This window comes from Chroicocephalus ridibundus, chromosome 8 (assembly GCF_963924245.1).
Source record: "Chroicocephalus ridibundus chromosome 8, bChrRid1.1, whole genome shotgun sequence".
NCBI lineage: Eukaryota > Metazoa > Chordata > Aves > Charadriiformes > Laridae > Chroicocephalus > Chroicocephalus ridibundus.
Genome location: NC_086291.1, coordinates 48,892,808 through 48,918,098, shown reverse-complemented (window position 1 = coordinate 48,918,098; position 25,291 = coordinate 48,892,808). Strand labels below are relative to the sequence as shown.

The 25,291-nt window shown below is 37.5% G+C and overlaps 1 protein-coding gene across 1 annotated transcript in view; it reads left to right on the top strand.

Annotated features, from left to right (window-relative positions):
* Positions 1–25,291, top strand: part of DNAH3 (dynein axonemal heavy chain 3) — a 63,027-nt gene that overhangs the window by 10,871 nt on the left and 26,865 nt on the right. Inside the window, exons 9-34 of the mRNA XM_063343199.1 lie at positions 45–240; positions 2,019–2,198; positions 2,616–2,752; positions 2,912–3,017; positions 3,571–3,749; positions 5,130–5,314; positions 6,644–6,767; positions 7,329–7,482; positions 9,177–9,321; positions 9,610–9,821; positions 10,147–10,238; positions 10,675–10,789; positions 11,367–11,483; positions 12,756–12,935; positions 14,096–14,232; positions 14,930–15,131; positions 15,973–16,065; positions 16,373–16,483; positions 18,350–18,464; positions 18,856–19,054; positions 20,464–20,572; positions 20,853–20,966; positions 22,110–22,286; positions 22,976–23,067; positions 23,491–23,710; positions 24,577–24,711. Of these exons, the coding sequence (XP_063199269.1) occupies positions 45–240; positions 2,019–2,198; positions 2,616–2,752; positions 2,912–3,017; positions 3,571–3,749; positions 5,130–5,314; positions 6,644–6,767; positions 7,329–7,482; positions 9,177–9,321; positions 9,610–9,821; positions 10,147–10,238; positions 10,675–10,789; positions 11,367–11,483; positions 12,756–12,935; positions 14,096–14,232; positions 14,930–15,131; positions 15,973–16,065; positions 16,373–16,483; positions 18,350–18,464; positions 18,856–19,054; positions 20,464–20,572; positions 20,853–20,966; positions 22,110–22,286; positions 22,976–23,067; positions 23,491–23,710; positions 24,577–24,711 (3,826 nt within the window). The remainder of the gene's footprint in view (positions 1–44; positions 241–2,018; positions 2,199–2,615; positions 2,753–2,911; positions 3,018–3,570; positions 3,750–5,129; positions 5,315–6,643; positions 6,768–7,328; positions 7,483–9,176; positions 9,322–9,609; positions 9,822–10,146; positions 10,239–10,674; positions 10,790–11,366; positions 11,484–12,755; positions 12,936–14,095; positions 14,233–14,929; positions 15,132–15,972; positions 16,066–16,372; positions 16,484–18,349; positions 18,465–18,855; positions 19,055–20,463; positions 20,573–20,852; positions 20,967–22,109; positions 22,287–22,975; positions 23,068–23,490; positions 23,711–24,576; positions 24,712–25,291) is intronic.

The window sequence follows — 25,291 nt, the reverse complement described above, 5'->3', positions numbered from 1 at the left end:
TAATATGCTTTTAAAACCTTTCTCTCCATATCATTTCGTTGTAGATGGATTCCAACTTGTGCATCCATTTTCCGTGACCAAAAAAGGAAATGGCTTCACTTTGCTCCTCAAAAGGACACTGATTCCTCTCAGCAAGTTGAAAGTTATTTTTGTTCAGTGGCAACTCTAATGTCATTACAATTACGCGAGATGGTTGTTAACTCCTTAGAAGATCTTCTTGCTTTTTTTATGATCCACAAGGTATATGCTGTGCAGTATATCTATAGTTTTCAGTGTTACATAGAGATAATAATTCATATAGCCATAAAATGTAATGCTCTTTGAAGGCCAAAATATCCCAGATAGCTCGTGCCTCCATGAAAAATGGCTGGATCCTTTAAACAGTTGTGCATACTCAGTGGAATTTTCTTTGCATGGTCGAGAACTGCTCACTTGAATAATCATTTTGCAGGCCTAGGGTTATGACTAGCAGTTTATAAGAGTTTTCAACTCTGTCTTGAGTGAGTGGGTGTGGGTTTTTTTGTTTGGTTGGGATTTTTTTAGTTTTATTTTTCTTGGCCTTAATCAGGCAATACACTTAAACGTGTGTTTCTGAAAGCACGTGAATAATTCCCTTTGAAGTCAAAAGTGTGCATACTCATGCATGTCATCCTTTGCAGAGGTAATTTATGTATGCGGTGTCCCTGTGTATAACAAATGAGTGCCCTGTATTATTTCAAGTAATGCACATAATAATAGTAAACATTACATTGCAAGATTTTTTTACCACTTTTGGCTATGATAAAGTTGCCTCTTAGTGGAAATGAGTTCTTTAAATATCAGATCACCCATATATCAGATTTTGTGTTTGTTTCTAGATTTTATTTCTGATAGGCATTGTGATATTTTTTTTAGAGTTTTTGTTCTGTATGGTAATTAGCGCTTTACTTCTGTTACTTAAGGAAAAATCAAGGCAATTAGGCTTAAATCCAGTTTCCTAATTCCAACTCTTACAGATTCGTTTGGAGTTGGCATCTTAAAATCTTGTGTATTGGGGCATCAGTGTTTTGAATAAAAATCATGGATGAAGTTCCCATTGGTGCTGTGTAGTTTAGAGATTTGGAGGAGTTGACACATCTCGGGGACAGGATGCCATCCAGAGGGACATGGACAGGTTCAAGTGGGCCCATGTGAACCTCATGAAATTCAACAAGACCAAGTGCAAGGTCCTGCACCTGGGTCGGGGCAACCCCCGGCCCCGGTATCAGTGCAGGCTGGGGGATGAAGGGATGGAGAGCAGCCCTGCCGAGACGGACTTGGGGGTGTTGGTGTATGAATAGCTGGACGTGAGCCTACAATGTGTGCTTGCAGCCCAGAAAGCCAGTCGTATCCTGGGCTGCATCAAAAGATGTGTGGCCAGCAGGTCGAGGGAGGTGATTCCGCCCCTCTCTGGTGAGTACTGCATCCAGCTCTGGAGCCCTCAGCACAAGAAGGACATGGACCTGTTGGAGTGGGTCCAGAGGAAGCCACAAAAATGGTCAGAGGACTGGAGCACCTCTCGTATGAGGACAGCCTGAGAGCGTTGGGGTTGTTCAGCCTGGAGAAAAGAAGGCTCCAGGGAGACCTTACTGCAGGCTTTCAGTACTTAAAGGGGTCCTACAGGAAAGATGTGGCAAACTTTTTAGCAGGGCCTGTTGCAATAGGACAAGGGGTAATGGCTTTAAAGTAAAAGAGGTAAGATTTAGGCTAGATACAAGGTAAAATTTTTTTACAATAAGGGTGGTGAAACACTGGCACGGGTTGACGAGAGAGGTGGTAGATGCCCCATCCCTGGAAATATTCAAGGTCAGCTTGGACAGGGCTCTGAGCAACCTCATCCAGTTGAAGATGTGCCTGCTTGTTGCAGGGGAGGTTGGACTAGATGGCCTTTAAAGGTCCTTTCTAACCCAAACTATTCTATGATTCTATAAGTCTTTTAAAAATTATTATAGTGATAATTGATTTCTTTGTCATGTAGAACTTTCATTCTTTTCCCTAAGGATGGAAGTGATTTTACAGAACCGTATCAAGAAATGCAGTTCTTTGTACCTCAGATACTAACAGTCAAACTCAGCATGGAAGAACCCAGGATTGTCTTTGAGCCACCTTTGAAAGCATGTTGGGATTTAATCAGTCATTGCTTCAGGGAGGTCCTGCACAGTGCTGAGGAACTTCCAAAGGTACTGGATAAGCTATAGCTGCATACAAAGTACAATATGAATAAAAACTACCTATGATATAAAAAGTTATAAATGAGGCAGAAAACTGACAAATAGAAGATAAAGATGAAGGTTGTGTATCATGAACTGTATGAACTTTTGTGATTATAGAAGATAGCACAGAAATTGTTCCTTTTCAGATTCAAGTTATATTAAAGCCCTGGTTTGATTTTCATATAGTTTTCGCAAGCAAACTATGTAACTAAGCGTTAATTATGAATCAGAGTCTTTTCACACTGCAAAATAGTACATTTTTTTATACAAATAGTTTTTACCAAATAGTAAATTTTTTTTTGAAGTGGTGGTTGAGTGGGTAATAGGATACCTTGTTTCCTCTATTGTGTGTGTTATTACAGTATTTTCAATGGTTCCCTTTAGGTAGAAAGACTTCTATTTCCAGAATTAAAAAGAGATGATCTCACTCTCAGAACAGTCAAACCAGATGAATCCTTGTTTTCAGAGTATGTGAACAAACTTGAAAAGATCTTTGAGAGCAACGTACTTGGTCCACAGAAGTAAGTTTTGGCTGTTAACTCCATTGCTCATCCAGACCCTCAGATTCATAACACTATCCATTTGACTCAAACAAACAGTTTGAGTCAATTCGTTTCTTATTGTAGAGAATCTTCACATTGGAATCTTACGGGTTTTTTTCATGATCTTCTGTGTTTAAGGTATTTAAACGTGTACAGGAAATACAGCAATCTTTTGAACAACAATGCACAGCAAGATGTCACAGATTTCTTGAAAGAAGGCCATTCTTTAGAAGCTTTAAAAGAGGTAGTATGTAACTGACAACTGCTATGTGTTCATACAGCAGCTGACATATCACGCTTGAACTCCTACCGAAATAACTTGTTTTACCCTTGGCAATACTATGAAGCCACCTCAATTTATGTAGCCCCTTAGGGCTGCTGTGCAAATGTGGAGGGAGGTTTCTTCATGGCCTTCTTCTATGGGTTTTGTTGGGTCTTAGTAGACATCCAGTGGAAGGCTGCCCAGAGTATTTGGTAACTGCAGCTTGTTGCTCTTTTGACTGTCTTGTGCTTAGTCAGCCCTGTCTACTTTTCTCTGCATTCCTGAGTTAGCCTATGGATAAATACTTCTCCAGGCAACTTGCGGTGTTCCTTAATATGGCATGTTACTGTGCAAAGCTTTCAGCCCTGGAATCTGTGGATAGGAGCTGAACTCTGGAAAGATAAAAAATAGTTGTTCCTTGTTCTGTTTGGCATATATTATCCATTTTCCAGATGGCAGCTAATTAGCGTTGTTGTTTAGTATTTTTCATCTTGGATTAAGGAAAAATAACAAATTTATTATTTTCCATTTGTAGAAGATTGACAGCTTAACAAAACTAAAAAGAGAGATTGCTTCCATGCATGTCACTGTCCCTCTGGCCATGTTCTGTCTGGATGCTGTACAACTGAATGAGGAACTCTGCAATCGGACCCAAAATCTTAAAGATAGAATGATTGAATTTGAAGTGATGGAAAACAGAGAGTTAAATGAAAGGTACATGTTGTTAGCGTGCATGATTCTTGCTGTTTGCGTGGACTGATGCTGTATAACTGTGGATGAGATATCTTTATTCATCTACTGGGTTTTCTACTGCTGCCCAGACATGTGCAAGGACACCAAAGTGGGCATTTAAAATTAACAGGAACGGAAATACTTGTAAATAAATTTCTACCTTAGTCTGTATAGGGTGTACACAGAGATTAGACTGGAAATACACCAGTGTTCTTACCTCCTTTACTAACCTTCTAGGATTAGGGTTGAGGTCCTTGCTTCCCCTGCGGCTGTCAAGCTAAAGCAACGTGAAGACTGTACTATGCAGCACTGCATTTGTCTCGCCCCCGAATTTTGGTCCCGAAATAATGGTCCTGTTTTCATATCTTGCAAGTTTAAAGAAAAAAAACAACAACAACAACAAAAAAAGAAAGGACCTTTAAAATATAATTTGACTCCTGTGTAATGACTCCAGGGATAATGCTGGTTCTGTGAATTAAAAACAGCCCCACACCCCGCAAACACCAAAAATCCCCAACAAAAACCCCCGACACTCTGGCAATTAAAGAATACTTCCGCAGTGAATGGAGAGAGACAATAGCCTTAAAGAAATTATTTAACCCATTTAATTAAAAAGCATCTGCAGGTGGAGAAGAACCATAGTCAAGAGGGGCTTCTGCCTCTGCTCACAGTGGAGGGGATCTAGACAATCAATTAGTTTATGACAGCAATCTTATGCTGAGCGCCTAACATTTGTAAGGCTTGAGTTGGTTTAAATAAACCTATCCTTTGTGTGTGGTTGCTCTTTGCATGCCTACTGTCTGTTTAGCTACTGGTAGTACTGAACTGGAATCTGGAACAAGAAAATGTATCACTATGAAGAAAGAAAATAACAGAACTTTTTCTGTTCTGTATTTTCTGTTCCCACATAAAATATAAAAAAAAAATCTGATTGTTTAATAATTTTTCTCTTTATAACTTTGTTTCATACCATGCACTTGATTTTATTTTTTGTGGGGTGATTAAGTGAGCTCTTGCTTATTGCATTCAGACATTTCTTTCTGGAGCAGATTGGGCATTGAAAGGAAATTCTAAACCTATAGGAAGGACACTGTTAATATGGCATTAACTGTAATTTGGAACCAATTTAGCAATCATTCTATTATGTATCAATTCTTGTAAACATAGTAGGACAATAGAACTGATTGTACAGAGTAAAATGGCATCCTTAATAAATGCCTATCTGCTGTCTGTATTCAATCTGAATACTTAATTTATGAAGAAATTTAATATTCTTGTTTAAAAGACAAACTTCATTAACAAGATCTTGCATCTCTGTTCACTTACAGTTGCAGTGATATATCTCTTTTCTTTTTGTTATAGAATTTGCAATGAATATAACTTAATTGCAAATAGACTAAGTGAGGTGCCTCTGAGCACTGAAGAGATAGTGGAATTCGATGCATACTTAAAGAAATCCAGCGAAGTTACTGTTCGTAAACTGAGGCAGGAGGTCGCTGAAGCAGCACACAGACTGGAATTCCTCATGGACTATGCTGATCTTTCTTGTATGTCTCAGTTACAGAATATGAAAGTCTCATATGAAAATACTTATATAGAGATACTGGGGCCTGCATGGGTGAATGTTGCATCTTCTAGAATGCTAATGGAAAGCTTCAAAACAGACCGAAAAGAAATAAAAAGAATTTAGTAGAGGCCAAAATGTACTGGTGCAGGAAGGAATGGTTAGACAAATGGCATATAGCACAGACAGTGCTTTTTTGTGTGTTTTAGAGAATGTCTTAGGCATTATCAGATTAATTGCATATAGTCTGGTCAAATGGTGTTACACTTCTATGTTATCCCATAAAAAGTCTACAGTGAAAAACCATCTAAAAAGCAAAGTCTCCAAGGCTCTATGACAGCTTTTGGAAAGTGTGGGAACTTGCATCTCTGCAGCTGAACATTAGATCGGGGGGGCTTTTTGTCGTTTTGCTGTTCTTAGTTAATATAAAGGCTGTTGTCCAAGGTGGAGGAAACATCTGTAGAAGATGCTTTTAGTTTGCACTTCTGTTTAAAGCAAAAACTATGGTGTACACAGGTGCTATGTGTTATTTGCTGTACATAAAAATGAAGAGCAGTTACATGACTGCATCCCCATTACAGTGGCAGATGATCCTTTCTCCTTAGAGCAGAATACACTGAGATCAGACAGTAATAGAAATAACTAGGATATGCCATGTTTATTAGAATTTATTTCTGATAAAAATTAGGATGCATATGGAAGCCAGGCCGTTTTTGAGTTACATTTTGGACTGGAATGTTTGCATGTGCAGTATTTCATAATTAGCTATTCCTTCTAGCTAGGTTTGTAAACATGTGTCCTGCAGTTACTTATAATGTGCTAAGTGCACTGAAAAAATAGACATATACGAAGATAGAGATATCTGCTCATTGTAGTTATTATGCTCTAGCTTTTGTAAATAATTCAGTATTTACAAATTGTGGACTAAAAATGGTTTAAACTTTACTTTTATCCACCTTACGTAGGTATGTTATATACATCTGGTTAGGAGTGGTCTTTGTGTAGTTTAATGGAGTTTATATTCTGGAATAGCTGTTCTTACTAATTTTCTCTGTCTAACTAAGGTCGTCTTCAGAGAATTTCACGTTCTTAACCTGATTTTAGAGTTTTGCTATCAATCTAACTAGTTTTAGAGAACAGTTCTCTTTGCAGTGAAGGTAATTCATCCAGCAGCTTGAAATATGGAGCTTCTTAGACAGCTTATTCCTAATTGTAGTTTTAGCTATTCTGCTTACTTTTCACAACAGCCATTCTATTAGATTATTCGTTGAAAGGTATTTTCTTAAAGATGTCTATATATTTTTTATTTTAGATGATGACATAAACTTGAACAGCAGAGTTTTCCATTGGCCTGATCAGATTGAGATAGTCTTTGAAAACAGTAGAGATCAGTTGTATAACAGGAGGAATCACGCAGAGATGGTTTTACTTGAAAGGTATGATGTTAAGACATTTTCTTTCACTGGGTATTTTTTAAAAAATTAAAATCTCATTATCATTAAGAGGGAGATCAAAGAAGGAAAGCTTGGAAGGGAGCTGAGAAAGTAAGGAAGAAAACCTGGTTTACAGTGTTGTGGAGGTTTCAGAAAAATACTGTTGATGAGGGTGGATTAGAATATTCCTGTGCTTAAACAGGTCTGAAGGGAGGAATGAAGGATGTTGCTAGAATATTCATAACTTTATCTTGTTATATTGGTTAGTACAGCATTACACATAGGTTTGTTACATTGTGTTCGCTCTTCCTTTATTTCCTCCAGGTAGTAAAGGTGGCAAATGTAAGTGAACTAAATTAATTGGGAGGTTTGAAAATGAACCTTGAATTCTACTCTTGTGAACTATGTAGTATTGATGTAACTGATTAATGGGTTTTCACTGACATCTATATTTACAGTAGTATTGAGATCAGATTTTTTTTGACAGTGCCTGTTAATAAAATGATTGAACTCTGAAAAGGAATGAAACAGAACATCGTATTATCTTAGCTATCTTTATCTCAGGTGTTCTCAGTTTGAGGAAACTCTTGAAGGTTATAACAGAGAAGTAGAAAGCTACAAAAAGCGGGATGTCATGACCATAGAAGAAATGAAGAACAACGCTGAGAAATTTAAGGAGTTAAATAAGAATCTAGATAATGCACTAACAGAATTTGAGGTTAGTATTTATTAGTCAAGTATGGAGTGGGTTGCAATGTGCTGGATGAGCAAAAGTTTCATTCCTGTCCCTGTTTTTTTCAGGGTTCTGGCCATATATTGTCCAGATGGCTTTAAAATTTCTAAATTCACAAACGTGGCCAATGTCTTCTTGTCCCTGTATGCTGAGTTGTCCCTACTGCTGAGCTGAAGAGCATATTTTTTGGGGAAAAAAAAGTTTATGGAGTTTTAAAAATTGAAATACTGAATTTCAGTGTTTCCAAGCGGTCAGTAGTAGCTGGATGCTATCCACAGAAAAGAGAATTCTTCTGGCAACGTTGTCAGGAGCAGAATGTTAAGGAGGTAGCATTTTCCCTGAACCATGGTTTGTGCTGCTGGAGCTGTGTTTTCAGCCCCTCTGCTTGTCCTCTAATTAAAACCAAATGTTTTTCAGCTCTTTGTGGCATTTCCAGAAATTGCCTATCGGCATTAAAAATGTGTTGTATCACAGAAAGGGAAGTTTCAGATGCTAGAAGGAAACCGAAGACCAAGAGTCCTAGATTCTACTCGGGGCTCTCCATCCAGTGTACTGTGTAGTTCTAGGTTCAATAGTTTGTCTTCACTATGCTGCTGCTGGGAAAGGAGAAGGGTTACCTTCAAAATAATCACAGGCATTGTGGGGCTTAATTAATCTTCTAAATCACAGCGAGACAATGATATTTCTGCATCTATGGAGCCTTAAGGATCAAGATTTTAATTAAGTCCCACTCAAAAGAGAAAATTGAACCAATTAAATGAGTTTAGGATTTAGATAAATTGCTAGTCCTACATATCAACACTCTTAATCTGATTTAAAGGCATCTGGTATATTTAATTAGTGTGAGTTAACAGCACTGATGTTATTATAGGTAGATCAGAATAAGTAATTAAGTTTAAGTTTCTTAATGCATGATCACAATGAGGGGTGTATCCACAGAATTTAAATGACATGACAATCACCTTAGTGAATACATGAAATTTAAAATTATCTTGGAATGTGGATCTTTAAGTTTCTCTGCCTGCACCTCACGTTGAATGTTTAAAAGGTTTACGAAAGATCTGTTGGCATTGTAAAAGCACAGACTTGAGACTCAGTCTGAATTCAGTGTTTGCGTTTCAGACAGCATTTCTTTATGCTTCACCTCCCTAACTATAAAATGAAGAAGGCAATACTTTTTTTTTAACTCAAATCTTTGCATAGTGATTTATACTGTAAGGTCTTTTGGACAAAGACAATATCTAACCATGAACAAGCACAGCAATTAATATCTGTATTGGCTGGAGCTCCCAGATGTTTCTGTAATAGAAAAAAATAATCACAAGTAAAAAAAATTCCTATAAGCCTTTGTGACTGAGGAGCTTACATCCAGGTTTCAAAGTGGGTTGGTTACTTGTGAGCCTTGGTTTCACTGAATGCCATGGTGCATTATTTGTTTCTAAAAGGGATGTAGAATTTTAAAATTATTTGAGTAGTAAATGCTACCAACAAACAGCTAGGGGAATTTTCAAGAACACAGTCGCCTAATTTAACTAGAATCCACAGGCCTAAATCTACAAATCTAGCTGTCTTTATGACATGTAAAAAAAATTGTATTCAATATTACCTGTTTAAAAGCTTAAACAACAGAAGGAATTTTTGATGGAAATAAGATTTTATTTTTTTACCCCTTATTAAAGGCTATTAATAAAGAAGAGGAGTTACTTGAGCGGGAGAGGAGTCAATTTCCTCTGCTGCAAACTATAATTGCAAACAAACAACCCTTTGAGCAACTTTGGATAACAGCGTATAATTTCCATACCAAATCTGAGGAATGGATGAATGGTAAGGCTTTGTGTTCATTTGATGAAACGTGTCATTTTCAGTTAGTTAAGTAGAAGCTGAAGGGTTTGATTAGTTGTGCGAAAATAGTGTTGAAGAAATAAATGCTGCTAAGCAAGCAGTGTGAAATAAAGTTGTTGACTTGGATTTTGTGTTACAATAATCTTTTTTGTAACACAATTGATTTCCAGTTAAAGGAGAGTGATTATAAATACCTGTAAATAAACCACCCTGGCAATCTCCTTGTGCTGATGTGCCTGCTGTGCTTTTTTTCTACACTGTTGTATTCAGGATGTCTCCAGAAGTTAAATGCTGATGAAATTACTGAAGAAGTTGGAAATATGTGGAGGACTATGTACAAGCTGAGTAAGAGTTTTCCAGATTTGGCTGGGCCTAGACGCTTAGCAGAAACTATGAAATATAAGCTTGATAGATTTAAACAGCATCTTCCTGTCCTGTCAATTGCCTGCAATCGTGGAATGAAGGAGAGACATTGGGAGCAGGTACTTTAAACTCTGCTTTCACTGTGGGAGTATTCTACCACAGAAGCTGACAGTTTGGTATACTACTCCATATATTCCATACTGTGAAATACAGTAATAGTTCTGTATTTCACGATAAGAAGATTCTTTAACCTGTCATATGGTAGACACAGTTTTATAATTTGTAATGGTACAACTAGGAGCTTCTTTGAATTAATAATTTATGGTGGAAAATCAAATTAGGGGGTTGCATTAATACTTCTTTAGCATTTATTTCTTGCTGTTTTAAAAGTCTGTTACAAACATGCATCTAGATAATAGTTTTTATTTCTTACTTTATTTTCAGATTAGTAAACTTGTAGGATGTGAGATCAGACCTGATGAAACTACTACTCTTGAAAACATATTGGAATTTGGACTCTCAAAATATATCGATCAGTAAGAAGCTTACTTTATTCTCTGTTTTTAGACAATCACTGTATTTCATATGTCAGATACCAAGTATTAGTTTGTTTGGGTAGTTTTGTGTGCTGTTAGACCCTGCTGTAAAATCAAATGTATTTTATCAAGCTACAGATGGAACTGTCAGTTCTTATTATAACACAAAGGCACCAAAAACCAGAGTCATATTCCTAAACCACTTGATTTCCATGTTCAGAATTTTCTGTCTGTATTTACCTCCAAATTAATATTAATATCTCTAACTTGGTGAGCCTGAAATTGCAAAAATAATCCCTGAAATAAGAGTCTACGATATTATGAACAAATCCACATGCAAGGCAGCCTGATATGCAGCTCTACCTAAAACTTCTTTTTTTTTACTCTTCAGCTATGTTGCAAAAACATTTCAAAGCTATGTTTCATTTTAATTTAGGCTGGAACCTATTGGAGCAGCTGCAAGTAAGGAGTATTCCTTAGAGAAATCAATAGAGAAAATGAAATCAGAGTGGGTCAACATGCAGTTCAGTCTGGTGAAATACCGGGATACTGTGAGTAAACACCACATCAATATATATATTATTGAAAATAATTGCTTTGATTCCGAATACCAGTTGAGAAATATTAGAGGGAAGTTACTGCTGATTCATTGTGGCATGATGGAAAGTGGTATGATATCCCAGAGCCTGGGCAAATGTCTCCATTACTATATATCCTTATATTTGGACTTTAGTATCTGGATAACTTGTGATCTCAACATATTAATCCTAACAAATCTGTAAACCTGAGAGCTTTTGCAGTGTTCTATGGAAAGCTGGAGAGTAGTGCAGTGTTAACTGGCCCAAAAGAAACAAGAAATCACATGCAGTCCAAAAGATTGAGCTAGAAGTCACTAGCATCCCTGTCTAGCTTCCCATTCACACCCCATCTGTCTCTTGACCTTTGGAACAGAGATGTACAGTGGAGAGTATCTTCAAACACGTCGTAGGCTTTCTCAATGCCTTGCTACTTTCTTACCTTCAACCATTATAGAGAAGGGGGAAACACAAATCTGAATGAGGGTGAGGTTGAAGAGCAGTGAAATAAAGCAACTTCCATTTTCCTTATTAAAAGATGATGTATTTACAGAACACCAGCATCCTGTCAGCAGTTGATGACATCCAGCTTTTGCTGGATGATCACATTGTTAAAACCCAGACAATGTGTGGCTCTCCCTTCATCAAACCAATAGAAGCTGAATGCCGGGTAAGGAAAAGCTGGTTTGACTGAGCTTGTGTCTCTCATAATATGCTTTCCCTAAGTGCTTTAAAGTATTTTGGCACGATAAGAAGTTAAATAGTTTTAACTGTTTCTAAGAACACACATTCATATTTTTCTTCAAGAGCTTTGAACTAATGGTTTCCAGGCAAAGGTATGCAAAGCTTGCTTTACAGCTAAAGAAATTGTAATTGCATTGCTAATCTAGTCATTAAGCACGGGGTTTCAGTTGAATGTCTTGGGAATGGGTCAGTTGATTTAAACCAATCCTACTGCACTGTGTAAAAAGACATGGGTGTGTCTGTTATGAGAGATAATTTATTTGTTATCTTCTGGTATTGGCATGATCCACAAGGGTTTCAAAGTCTTTATTGTTAGCTGTCTTACTATTTTGTAAAGATAATGAATTTCTAATAGGAAGAGTATGCAGAACACAGAAATTTCTTTCCCATCAGTATTTAATATCACTTTTTCTGGCCTAATAGTGCTGATTTGTAAGCAATGCTAAGACCTGAATTCTGTCCATTCCTGCGGACTTCAGCCAAGTTGTAGGTAAAGCTGATTTCTGCTTTCCAGTAGAGCTGGTGAAATGAAAGGGAGCAATTAATACAGAGCTATCTTAACAATCTCCATGTACCTCCCGCAGAGTGATGAACAATACAGGCTGACTGTGTTTTCTCCCTGCAATACGTTCCCTTGCATATCCCTTGTACTGTACACTGTCAAAGTTGCAAAATTAATGCTGTCTGGAATTCTTTATTCAAAAAGAATCTCTGCCTGGTTTTAAAACCGATTTGTACTGCTGGAGTTACATGAAATAGCTTTTTTTTGGGGAGGCCAAAGGTTGAACACACTGTATGTAGGGCCTGTGAACTGACATTTATTCAGTCTGCTGCATAGCTTGTTAGGCTTTTATCTTTTCATTGATTAGACGATAGAAAGGACACAAGTTGAATTAAAAAAGGAGATTTTTGGATTGCCATGCCAGTCATCTCTGCACTTCTTGGGCAGTTCTCACAAATTGCTGTAAAAAGTGCTAGTGAAAGAATACATCTATTGTTTATAAGAAAAATTCAGGTGTTTACTAGTGTTTGTTTTTTAAAAATAAAGTTTCTCCTTCTTTTAAAATTGTTCAATTTATTGTGGTTTTCTCTTTTTTTTTTTTTTTCTTTGCAGACAAGCAACTCATGCTCTTTGATTCCTCAGTGTAGATTAATTCTTGATAAAATTTTGCTTAAATATGAAATGTTTTTATTACAGGCTTGGGAAGATAAGCTGTGTTTAATGCAAGATATTCTAGACAGCTGGTTAAAATGTCAGGCAACATGGTTGTATCTGGAACCAATTTTTAGTTCAGAAGACATTATAGCTCAAATGCCTGAAGAGGGCAGAAAGTTTGGTATTGTGGATACATACTGGAAGGACATTATGGCACAAGTGGTAAGTGCTTGCATTTAATAAATCATGTATTTTTATGCACATCTGGTAACATGATTATTACTATCATTAAGATATACTAGCTTTTCTGGAGTCAGATATGTGTGTTTAAGTCACAAGAAGGTAGAATAAGGAGTGGAAGATCCTTTACTAAAAGGATTTCAGTCTTGCAGTAAAAGTGGTAGATTATATCATTATTGCTTAGAGATTTCTGTTAAGGCTGGATATTGCAGGATGAATTAGAGGTCAATTAACATTTTTATTCTAGATTTTTCTGGCTTTTGTATGGTTAAATGATCAGAATTGGATAGAAAGATGAAGGATTTGTGCTTTCAGGGTCTGCTTCAGAGTTCCCTGACAATCTGTACAAAGTCTTTTCTGGATACAGTTAGATTTTGTATTATGCTTTTAAGGCATACACATTATTAGAGCAACTAAATGGATATTTTTGCACATTATTGTTCTCTAGTATGTGGTGGCATGGTTACTTAAAACTTTGGTGAATATGTACTGAGATGGTAGCGTGCCAGGATGAGATAATGTGGATAGTAAGTGCAATTGGGTATCCAGTTCAGTATAACTAAGAAGTTGGGTAAGAGGCCAGATGCTTAGTGGTAGTGTGAACTGAGATGTTTGCCAAAAACATTGGGAGTGTGTGATTGTGTGATAAAGATGTTGAAATAATCAGTGTAACAAAATAGAAGTTGAGACCTGTCTAACAGCTCAGACTCTGTGAATGAGGGAGCCTGTTCTGAAATAGGTGTATCCGTTCAAGTTAAGAGGAGTTTTATCAGAGAGAAAAATGTGACCTAGATGGCAAGAACAGAGAATAATTGCATGTACTGTGGCTCTGTTTGACAGAACTTATTTGTGAATGGAAAAAAATGTAGCAAGCTCCAGACACAGAAGCAAGTGCCAAAGATCTTCATTCCTGGGGATGTTTCCTTGTTGCATTATTGTCTGTAAAGTTCAAATTGGTAAAAACAACAGTCTGAAAAGAAAAACTATCAAATAACGCATACATATTCAATAACATGAAGGCACACTACACTACAGAATATATAGCTATTTACCTTCCTGCAGTACGTGTGACTGATAACAATTTTAATGTACAAACCTATTGCAACTTTTGCAGTTTCTGCTGTGTATTTGTTTTTACAAAGGTGAAAGACACAAAAGTACTTGTAGCAACTGAACAACCCATGATGTTAGACAGACTTCAGGAAGCAAATACTCTCTTAGAAGACATTCAAAAGGGGTTGAATACTTACTTGGAGAAGAAAAGATTATTTTTCCCAAGGTAAATTTATTAAACAGGCCTAAGTTAGAGACAAAAAGCCATAAGCTCTTTCAAACTGTTTCTACTGAACTGAAAAGTTTCATTTTATAAACACACATGGGACACAGTCCCATGCAACAAAAAATGAAAACCTGTTGTTTTCTCCAGACATCATTCGTTTTCCTTGGCTTCAGTTAAATTTGCAATGCCAGGGACAGGCAGAGGTGGGGAGGCAAAATCTGTCTAGCACAGTGTAAACTTATGATTAGCAAGACGTTATCACTTACAGGGAATTTTTGAAGGAACTTGCTACCTTCCCGTGGCTGATTTGCAATTATGTCTCTGCCCTGCCCTCTTCAGTTGTGCAGGGGTGTGCAATTCATAGGAGTTATATATGATTATGGGGAATAGGATTCTATGTTTTTACAAGGTACTTAGTGGCTGCGTAGATATATCTGGTCTTCCCTGTGTGAGTTTGAAAACCCTTCTTTCTTCCTCTGCGTAAAAGGATGGTCATATTGACATGCTGAAAAAACAAGTGCGATGAGTTTTATAATGCTAAAAATTGCTTAAGAAAAGGGAATTGATATTATTCTCTGTTTATACTACTGTCCTAAGCAACAATAGAACCAATTCCATCTATCTTGCATTAATAGTTTATTAACGACAATTTTCATAATTGGGAAATGCATGTTCATTAACTGTATTTTTCTAACAGATTCTTTTTCCTGTCTAATGATGAGCTGCTCGAAATACTGTCCGAAACAAAGGATCCCCTTAGAGTACAACCACATTTAAAGAAGTGTTTTGAAGGAATTTCTAAACTGGAGTTCACAGAAGATCTGGAGATTGTGGGCATGATCAGTTCAGAGAAAGAAATTGTTCCTTTCATAGATAAAATCTATCCAGCGAATGCAAAAGTAATTTATTTTTTTTAACTATATGAGATTACATTAATACTTTGCCTACAGTGTATGTTTCTGGGGATGTGAAGTGTAAAACATTTAGGATCAGATCATGAAAGATGTTCAGGAAGTGGGAGTGTAGACTGGTACTCTAGGACAAAAAGGATTTCCTACAAAAAGGAGTAAGACATACCAATTTGGGGGTAAATTCCTCTAGGCACTTTTCTGCAGCTTTATGCACCTACTATTTTTAAGATGTAGATAGATAGATATATACCAAGCTCTCTATATACCTATGTATGTAACATTGCACAGCATGGAAACAGAGAGGAATGAGGGAAATAATGAATGGCTGGGAGTGAAGAATCACAGCGTTAGTTCAAAAGGGAACTGAGTAGAAATAGTACCATTATAAGTTTGGAAAAGTATCTCAGTTCCAGCTTTTTCTGCTTTTCTCAAAGTGAAGGTATGGAGCTGAATTGCTGTATGGTAACCAAAAAGAGCCACAGATACCCTTTTTCCCTTAATCCTGCAAGGAGAAAACATGCCCTGGGTTAAAACGACTAAGCTTAACTGACCATGCAAACTGTGATCTGCGTTTTTTGTTTATGCTTATATGAAGCATATCCAGGTGTTTCTTCGGCTGGGTTGTCTTTAGAGGTAACCAGATCTACCTGTCTTCAGACAGTATTAAGCTGCAGTATTGCCTGTCAGAATCTGGAAAATCCTCCTGTATACCGCACCCAGATCAGCAGAAAGCATACTGAAGCCTAATACATTTCAAAGAATTTGTCCTTTAAGAAGAATATAATCAGGAAATGTTTATTGACTCTGAACTGTTTATTTCTTTTTGAAGGGCATGGTAGAAAAATGGCTTTTGCAAGTAGAGGAAATGATGCTGGCCAGCGTAAGACAAGTTCTTCAAGATGGCATAAGAGGATATATCAAGGTAATTGTTCCTGAATTATAGTATAGAATAGATTTCACAAGCAATTGTACATGAGCAGATTGCTCAAATTCTTAACCAGAGAAACATGTTTGAAGCTAAGTGGAATCCAGCTCTCCTTGTTCAGTAGCACTAGTTTGAAGTTTTAACTCTGAATTTCTTGAAGAGAAATTATCAAAGCTTTCCATGCTGATTCTTATTTATTTATAGCATGAGACAAAATAAATTTGGGGAAAGTAATTGTTATGAGTGCCATAATCTAATCTGTTTTTATGACCTTACGTGTCTAGAATGGATCTTTTTGTTTAAGGTTCCTCGAAAAACGTGGGTACTTCAGTGGCCTGGACAGGTGGTTATTTGCGTTTCATCCATTTACTGGACAGAAGAAGTGTCTGAGGCTATAAGGAAAGGAACTTTAATGGTAAGATTTTCTTCTACCTTTCTATTTCTAAGCACTAAACTCTGATTTATTAATAAAAAGCTCCTTCTAGCAAAGAAGATCTTCAGTCAACAGCATGTTAGAATTTACTCATGCCATTATGCTTTGTCTTCTATTTCATTTTTTCTTGTATCTTAGCAGGGGCTTGCTCTCATTTACTTTGTGTATCAGGAGAAATCCCACTGAAGGAAACTGTATTACTTTTTTTTACAAGTGATATTGGTGGAAATAAAAGTACCAAACAAAAAGTTTGCTTGGTTGTTAAACACTATGTATTTTTATTTCTAACTCCTGTCTTTACATGTGAAGCCCCAGGGAAATGTGCAGGCAGAAATCTCTCCTTACAGAATGGTGCAGGTATTTGTCTGGTTATTGCTAAATTCTCTTGGTGATAAAGGTGCAGCAGCCAAGTTTGTTTTTTCATACAAGAAACTTTTCTTACGCATTTGTAGTGCCTCTGTCATCACAATACTAAGTGTCCCTTCATTGAGGCTAATCGAATGCATGCTCAAGTAATGGAAATAATTTCTGGTTGAGTGTGCTTTTGTCTGATTCTAATTGAGCTAGGTGGATGAGGGTGTATTTGGGGAATAATTCTGTCAGCAGAGTGTTTGAGCTGCTTTTTTAAACATGGAAATAGTACCGTTTTAATAAACTTTACACCAAATGCTACATTATAATATTATAATATTAGCTCTTTGTTTCTGTATCCTGAATATCTTAGGTTTAACTTACCTGTGTTGTTTAATACCAGTTGAAGATCTGAAAATGTTTATTGCTTTCAAAGTAAATATCCTGAACAATCCATAGGTTAAGAAAAATGAGAAAGAATCACAGGACAGTGAATCATAGAATATAAGTGACCTCTGGACATCATATAGTCCAACCTCTGTTTAAAGCAGGGCCAAACCAGGTTGCTAATAGACTTGCTTCAGTATGCCCATGCCTGTCTTCTATGGGGGAGCCGGAAACTGACACAACACTCCAGATGTGGCGTTAGCGGTGCTGACTATAGGGGAAGGATCACCTCCTTTGACCTGCTGGTGATGTTCTGCCTAGTGCAGCCGAGGATGCTGTTGCCATCTTTGCCTCAAGAGCACATTGATGGCTCACATTTGATGTGGTGGTCCACCAGCATCCAGGTCCTGTTCTGTAGAGCTGCTTTCCAGCTGGTTGGTCACCAGCATGTACGGGCACGTGGGGTTATTCTTTCCCAGATGCAGGACCTTCCCCTTTGTTAAACTTCACGAGGTTCCTGTCTGCCTATTTCTCCAGTCTGGTGAGGTCCCTCTCAATGGCAGCACACCATGGAGTGGTCTGTCAACCACGCCTCCCAGTTTCGTATCATCTGCAGACTTGCTGAGGGTGCACTCTGTCCTGTTGCCTAGATCATTAATGAAAATTTCATGAATCTTTCATTTCATTAAACTTTCACATTTAATCATGAGAAAATAATTTAAAATGTTTATAGTAAAGTTAGGAGAACCTTAAATTTCTAGTAGTTTTATTAATTTACAATTTACTACTAATTTAAAGTAGAAATCTAATCCAAATTTACCCAACAGAGACAATCTGCTCATCTCCTAGCGTAGAATTTTGTCATTTCTGTTAGGAAGAAGGGTAAGTGGACTTCTGCTTACACTATTTTCAGGCCATAAAGCTTTTTGAAGTGTTCATAGCAAAATAAAATGCCAGTATATGAAAGAGAACTTTAAATGTTTGTGTAGTGCCAGGACTTCCATTATTATGTTTTGTTGGAAGGGCTCTCTCCAATGACTGCACCCATGGGAACTTAGGAACTGCTAGCTACAGCATTACGTTAATGCCTGTGTTCTGTTTTTGTGACAGGATTTCTTGGAGAAGAGTAATCTACAAATTTGGGACATTGTTGAGTTAGTGAGAGGAAAGCTGTCCACTGGAGCCCGACTCACCCTTGGAGCTCTTACTGTCATTGATGTACACGGTAAATGTGCAGCTGCTGGTACTCTTGTTACATCTGGGTCAGTGCCGCAGTCATCAGTTGCGTGAACTATTTTAAACAGGCAGTTAAAATGCTTTCTCTAACTTTAAACAACCTTTGCAGAGTTATTGCAAAGTGTCTTTGGGCAAATGGAGATTGCCGAGTCCTGCACAACTATCTCCCATTTACTCAGAACAGACAATGGAATCTAGATCAAATTAAACTCATTCCCTATGCAAATCATTCCCTTTCTAACATGAAAGCCAGCCTACTACTCTAAATGTTGATTTACTCTTATATAGCTCTAAGTAAGTGCTAGTTTACTTACACATTGTTTTAAGTAAACTAGTGTAGAAGTGGTTAGATTTTTCAAATAATCTGTTTTACTCTGCAGCTCGTGATGTGGTTGCAAAATTGGTTGAAGACAAAGTCACTGATCTGAACGACTTCCAGTGGATTTCTCAGCTGAGATACTACTGGGAAGAGAAGGATGTAATAGTGCAAATGATTACAACAGAAGCTAAATATGGTTATGAGTATCTGGGCAATTCTCTACGTCTGGTTATAACCCCACTAACAGATCGATGTTATAGGTAAAGCCATGTTGTCTCTGAATAATGTTTTCATTTTCTCGATTGATCTATATTTACTTTCATTTGTTATAGTTAATAATAACAGGAACCTCAGCAGCTAAGATTTTCCTGTAGATTTTAGGTTCTGGAGGCAAATCTTATATATCTTCTTTTCCCAAATATGGTAAAATATTTACAGCGTATAGGTTTCTACACCCGTAGAGTAATGGTCTTTGTTGTATCCAAGAACGTGCTTTTGAAAAAAGTTGGCAGCTCAGGGTACTGGAACTGTAAAGAATTTTACAGTAGCACTGGTCAATTAATTTCTTTGTAATAAGACATGCAGGCAGGGTATGCCTGCCTGTAAAATAAATGAGGTAATTATAGAGCCCTTCACGGATGTTTGAATGCAGTTAGCTTCCTGTTCCTCTGCTTGCTTGCAAGCAGTGAAAATCGAAATACCTTATCCCCCAAGGTTGAAGTATTCAAGGGCATTTGGTATTTCACTTCTGGTGAGCCCTGAAGACACAGGTTATCTCAGCAGGTAATTTTAGGTCTAAGGTTTAAAGAGCTTTCTCTATAGTATCTCCAGGCAAATACATGGAGAGGCTGTAAAGATCTTACTTCAGCACTGAGCTGTGAAGTCACCGTTACGTACAAGGCGCTTGTAGTTAAGTGCCTATGTTAATGCTTATGCTGGCAAATGTTTAATCTTCTGGCATTCACAGTGGTGTTGAAAGAGCCATGTGGCTGGTGCATTAGTTGTAAGCTGGAGTTGTTGTCATTGGCATTAGCTCAGTCTAAACTAAGACTATGCAGGCAGCTGTGCCAGGTGTAGTTTCAGTGCAAGCACAGAGCAAGCAGACTCTACTCACACAACTTAACAACTGCTTTTGGTGGCAAAGCCTTTGAATGAGGATTTTGTGAAATAATCAGGTAACTCCAGTCTTAACAGGGATCTCCTTTTTAGTATGAAAATCACTTGGAGAGCAATGTGATTCCCACGTTTATGAAACAACTTTTATGCTTTCTCAACCATTTCTGAAGATTGACTTTATAAGCATTTATAAAGCCAGCTTCAAGCTCTTACCATGAGGAGTGCCACTTGATGAAAATACGTGTTTTTGCAAACTCTGACATTTTGCTTATGGCACTGTGCATTTTCTTGTGTAGTTGAAGATATACAGGGTGGATGCATGTAATAAAAAGCCTTGACAGTCCTTGTAGGCCAAGTGCATGAGTGTGAGCTTCTGCAATTGGGGATCAGTTATGAGACAATACTGGTTTTTTTAGGGCAAGCTGCAAAGTCAGTAGGGAACAAGGAAATTGTTTTCAGGGGAACCTGTGTAGGAAAATACTTATCCATCTGTTCAGAAACTGTCTGCCATTAAATATTACTATTTCTAATATCTCTGATCTTGTTTATGTAGGACATTAATGGGTGCCTTGAAATTAAATCTTGGTGGTGCTCCAGAAGGACCTGCTGGGACTGGCAAAACAGAAACAACAAAAGATCTAGCAAAAGCACTAGCTAAGCAGGTACCAAAATAAAACTGTTTTTCTTTCATTGTTTATGTTTGGATATGTAGCTATTTCTTGAAACACCATTCTTAAGCAGGTACTGCTTGTTCTGTACCTGTTCTTTATTCACAGAAATAATTTGTAAGATGCACACACCTGGGACTGTGCCTATATGGCATCCTAGTGTTGTAATCCAAAATTAGCAATAATAATCCCTTTCCATTTTAGATGCTAAGAATTTTAAAGTGGAATTTTTGTTAATACTGAGAGATGTTCTCTGTGTGTTTTTTTGTTGTAGTGTGTGGTCTTTAATTGCTCCGATGGTCTCGATTACAAGGCAATGGGCAAGTTCTTTAAGGGGCTGGCACAATCTGGTGCATGGTCCTGCTTTGACGAGTTCAATAGAATTGAGGTAAGGTCTTAACTCAAGCAAATAAAATGATAAAACTTTATTTTAAGATGAAAGAAGTTTTAGATTTAGACATGACAGCCTTATTGCCAATTTTCTACGTTTATTTGTGGTGTAGCCTCTTTGTTTGGATAATCAGTGACACAGCAATAGGTACCCGGCTGCCTACTGTAGGAGCATGTGCCTACCTGTGCTGTGTTGCAGAAGTCTTGCGTTCTGGGTTATTTTAGCTGAAAAAATTGTTCCTGTGCAATTTCCTCTTTTTGTATGTGACACTCCTTTGTTAGGAAAGAACTGTCCCTCTCTTCTCCTTGAGAAAGCAAACTACAGCTGTGGGGCTGTGTTCATCTATGTTCAGCACAAGACAGACAAATCCCAGTGCAGGGATTCCTGTGATGACTAGCTGAGTGTCTCTGAGTGACCTGGTTAACTAGCTATGCAACCAGACGTATCTAATCCCCTCCTTGGTCTTACTCTGATTTTATTTTTTTTTAATTTGGTCACTAATGACTTTGGGTAAGTTTTATTGTTATTTTGATGGAGTTAGATTTAGGTAAATACTAGTAAATGTGGAAATTCCATGAAGTTCTGTTTTGTATGTTTTAGTATCCTTAACACCTTAATTTCTCCATTTGTCTGCTGTAACTTGTTTTTTAAGGAATTTAAGTGTTAGCATTCTCATCTTCCAATATCCTGTTACCTTAACACTTTAAAGCACTGAGGATTGGCGCAAGGCAGCCTTACCCATTTATACATTTATCTTCAATGTGGAGCATTGAGTGAATCAGTCTTTCTGAAGAGCCTAAATTCCTTATGTTGTCTGAGGTGAAAGGAAAATGCTTTTGGAGGCCTCTAGAGGGAGTTCCTGTCCACCTAACTTAGATATCTACCTTCAGGCACATGGTATTTCCCTGGGGATGCTTTTAGAAGCCTCTGTTCATCTGTCTACATCGGCTGAGTAGGGAATGGTGGCACTAACTTTCAGAGGATCGCTTCAATAGGCAGATAACATTCAGGCTCAGCTATCAGACACAGGGTGGTTTTCACCTGTAGGAACGCAAATACAGCTGTCAAAATATATAAACAAAAACATTTTATATTGTCTCCAAGTGTCTTATGTTTTCCAATCTCTTTTGTCTGTATTAGGTTGAAGTATTATCTGTCGTTGCCCAACAAATACTTAGCATCCAGCAAGCTATTATTCGCAAACTCAAAACATTCATCTTTGAAGGGACAGAGATTTCTCTTAATCCTACATGTGCTGTGTTTATCACGATGAATCCTGGGTATGCTGGACGGGCAGAGCTGCCTGATAATTTGAAGGTAAACCTGTAATCCTGATTTCTTGTAGAAATCAAATAGAATTTGCAACTTCTGATCTATTGTACTAAGAAAAGGAAGGCAGCAACCAAGTAATACACTGATAATCCATTCAAGTGTATTCTGCTGTGCTTTTCACTAAGCTTTAGTAAGTGTTGAGGATTGTGCAAAATACACAGATGAAAGATTGCAGCCTAATCATACTGATACCAGTTCACAGCTTTAACTGTGCTCTAAGTGGAAATTCTCCTGGTTTACAATGGCTTGGTGATCCAAATCCCAATTTAAATTTATTGTAACTTTGCAAGTTGCTGAGACACTGCAGAGAGACTGATACGGTCCTAGTTCTAGCTTTACCACAATTTTTTGCGTGACCTTCTACAAAACATTAATCACACCACGAGCTAGTTTGTGTATTATGAAAGTGAGATGAATGACACCTCCCTTTTTCTCTATTAATAGTTCTTTAGATTGTGACACTCTAAATGTGTTCCTGTAGTGTTCAGCACAGACCTCTTGAACCTCTTGATAAGATCGTAATAGAATAGAATTCTAATGCAATCTCACAGATTTCAGATGATTCCTGAATTCTGAAAGTTTGTGAATTTATGGATAGATGTTATGCTTGCAAAACAGGCACTTTATTACCATAGTCCATAGTCTAAGCTTATATCTTACTTTTTTTCTTACAGGCACTGTTCCGAACAGTTGCCATGATGGTTCCAGATTATGCTTTGATTGGAGAAATTTCACTTTATTCAATGGGATTTCTGGACTCTCGGAGGTAAGACATGCTGAATTTTCCACCTCAGTTGAGTCTGATATACCTCGTTCCTCTACAAGGCATATATGCGTGTTTGAGGCATATAATTCTGGAAGGCTGTCAATGTTCTGTTTCTCCAAAAAGTATTTTTTAATATTCTTCTTTATCATCAATTCTCATGAAACATCTCATGTTGATGGATATGCACCTCTACCCAGGATCATTTGGAAAATGGATCGTAATGTCAAACAAAATTCGTAAATGGCGCACACATTCTCTGGTGTGACATATATCTGCAGTTTTACTTCCTGGGAGTTTTGGGTCATCTTGTCAGCTGATATGTCTGATAATCACTGCAGTTACTTTGTGTATATATGTACTTAAATTATTTTCCTTGCATGGTGAGATATTTTCATTCTATATGTGATATTTTACTATCCACAGTCTTGCCCAGAAGATTGTGGCCACTTACCGTTTGTGCTCTGAGCAGCTGTCATCTCAGCATCACTATGATTATGGAATGCGTGCTGTTAAATCTGTCCTGACAGCAGCAGGAAATTTAAAACTGAAGTACCCAACTGAAAATGAAAGCGTATTGTTACTTCGGGCTTTGCTGGATGTTAACTTGGCCAAATTCTTGGCACAGGATGTGCCGTTGTTTCAGGTAAGCTATCAGGCCTGCGTGTTTAAGTTTTGAGATGATGAGGTCCTTTATAAGAACCTACAGAAACAGGTCATTATCTTAATTTAGAACAGTTTGATCTAGATGCTGTTATATTAGCATAGAGATATTTCAGTCCAATGATCTGGATGCACTCTTTGGTTCCGTTAGGGTTATTTTGAAAAACAAACTTTCAGTGGTGCCTTCTAAGTTATTCTATAAAATGTTTTATAAGATATTTTGCTAAAAGTCAATTTGTTCTGTGTCATTTGTGGAAACCATTCTTTGAAGTTTGCGTTCTGGCTTTGTGCTGCAAAAGAGATGTGGACAACTAAATTAAGGTCAATTAGAAATTTGAAGGCAGAATGAAAACGATGAAGTTTCTGTTTGCATGCTGCTTGAATATAAAATAAAGACCATGTTAAGCTACAAAGTAATCAATATTAAAAACCTAAAAGCTAGGGTACAAGCACACACAGAGGCATTGCTCTGAAATTTCAGAACACGCACCGTTCTATTTAGTCACTGAAATTCTTTCAACCTGTTTCACATCCTTTCCTGGAATACTTTTTGGGGCAAACTTGCAGCAGGTTAAGCTTGCTTTTACCATGCCAGTGTGTGTATGAAAAGTGCAGGCACTCATTTCTGTCTCATGCAGACAGAATACTTTCATGGCTACAGTTTGCCTAGAAGTTAGTTTTGTCCAGCTGAGGACACTTCCTCTTAAGCTCCTGTTATCTGTATGAATATTGTTTTAATTGTATATTTTTATGCTCTGGGAATTTTCCCTTTTTGTAATCTGTCCTGGTTTGCCCAAACCATGCCAAATTTGTGTTTAAATAGTGTTCTATTCTGTCTTTCCTTAACAGGGCATCATATCTGACCTGTTTCCTGGGGTGGTTCTTCCTACACCAGACTATGACCTGTTTGTCAAGGCACTAACTGAAAACATAAACAAAATGGATCTTCAACCAGTTCCGTGGTTCATTGGAAAAATTATTCAGGTTTATTTTCACATAATTCTGGTGAAGAAAAGTGCGAGAGCAGAAACACTCTTCATTCACTGTCTGTGCCGTGAATGAATAGCTGATAGTTTCCATGATCAATTAATAGAATATTACAAACAGCGTATTTTTACTGAGAAAAAAATCATGGAGTAAAAGCCTGCTTTGCTTAAAGTAATTTTTTAATTCAGCCAGCCTGTGAAGGAGGTAATGTCTGCAGCCACATTGTAGGTCTTACGGTTCAGGACAGAATCTGTTACTAGCTGGGGCAGTGTATCCTAGTTAACAGAACTCTGGACTGGGAGCCAGGCCCTGTTCCCAGTCCTGCTCTTAGTCTTTTTGAGAAGTCTTGAAAGAGGTGACGTTTCTCACTGTTGCTTATGCTTCACCTCCAGCTCTGTCCTCCCGTCGTCTCCCATTTACTAGTATTAGTGACCTTTTTAAGAATGCTTAACTTTTCTTCTTGTGAGTAGTGCACCCTAGTGACAATGGCAAGGGCAAGAATGAGTGTCCTGGGGCAGGATCACGAGGGACCTCTCCAACAGCAGTTTAGCCTTGATGGCTTATGTTCAGACTTGGT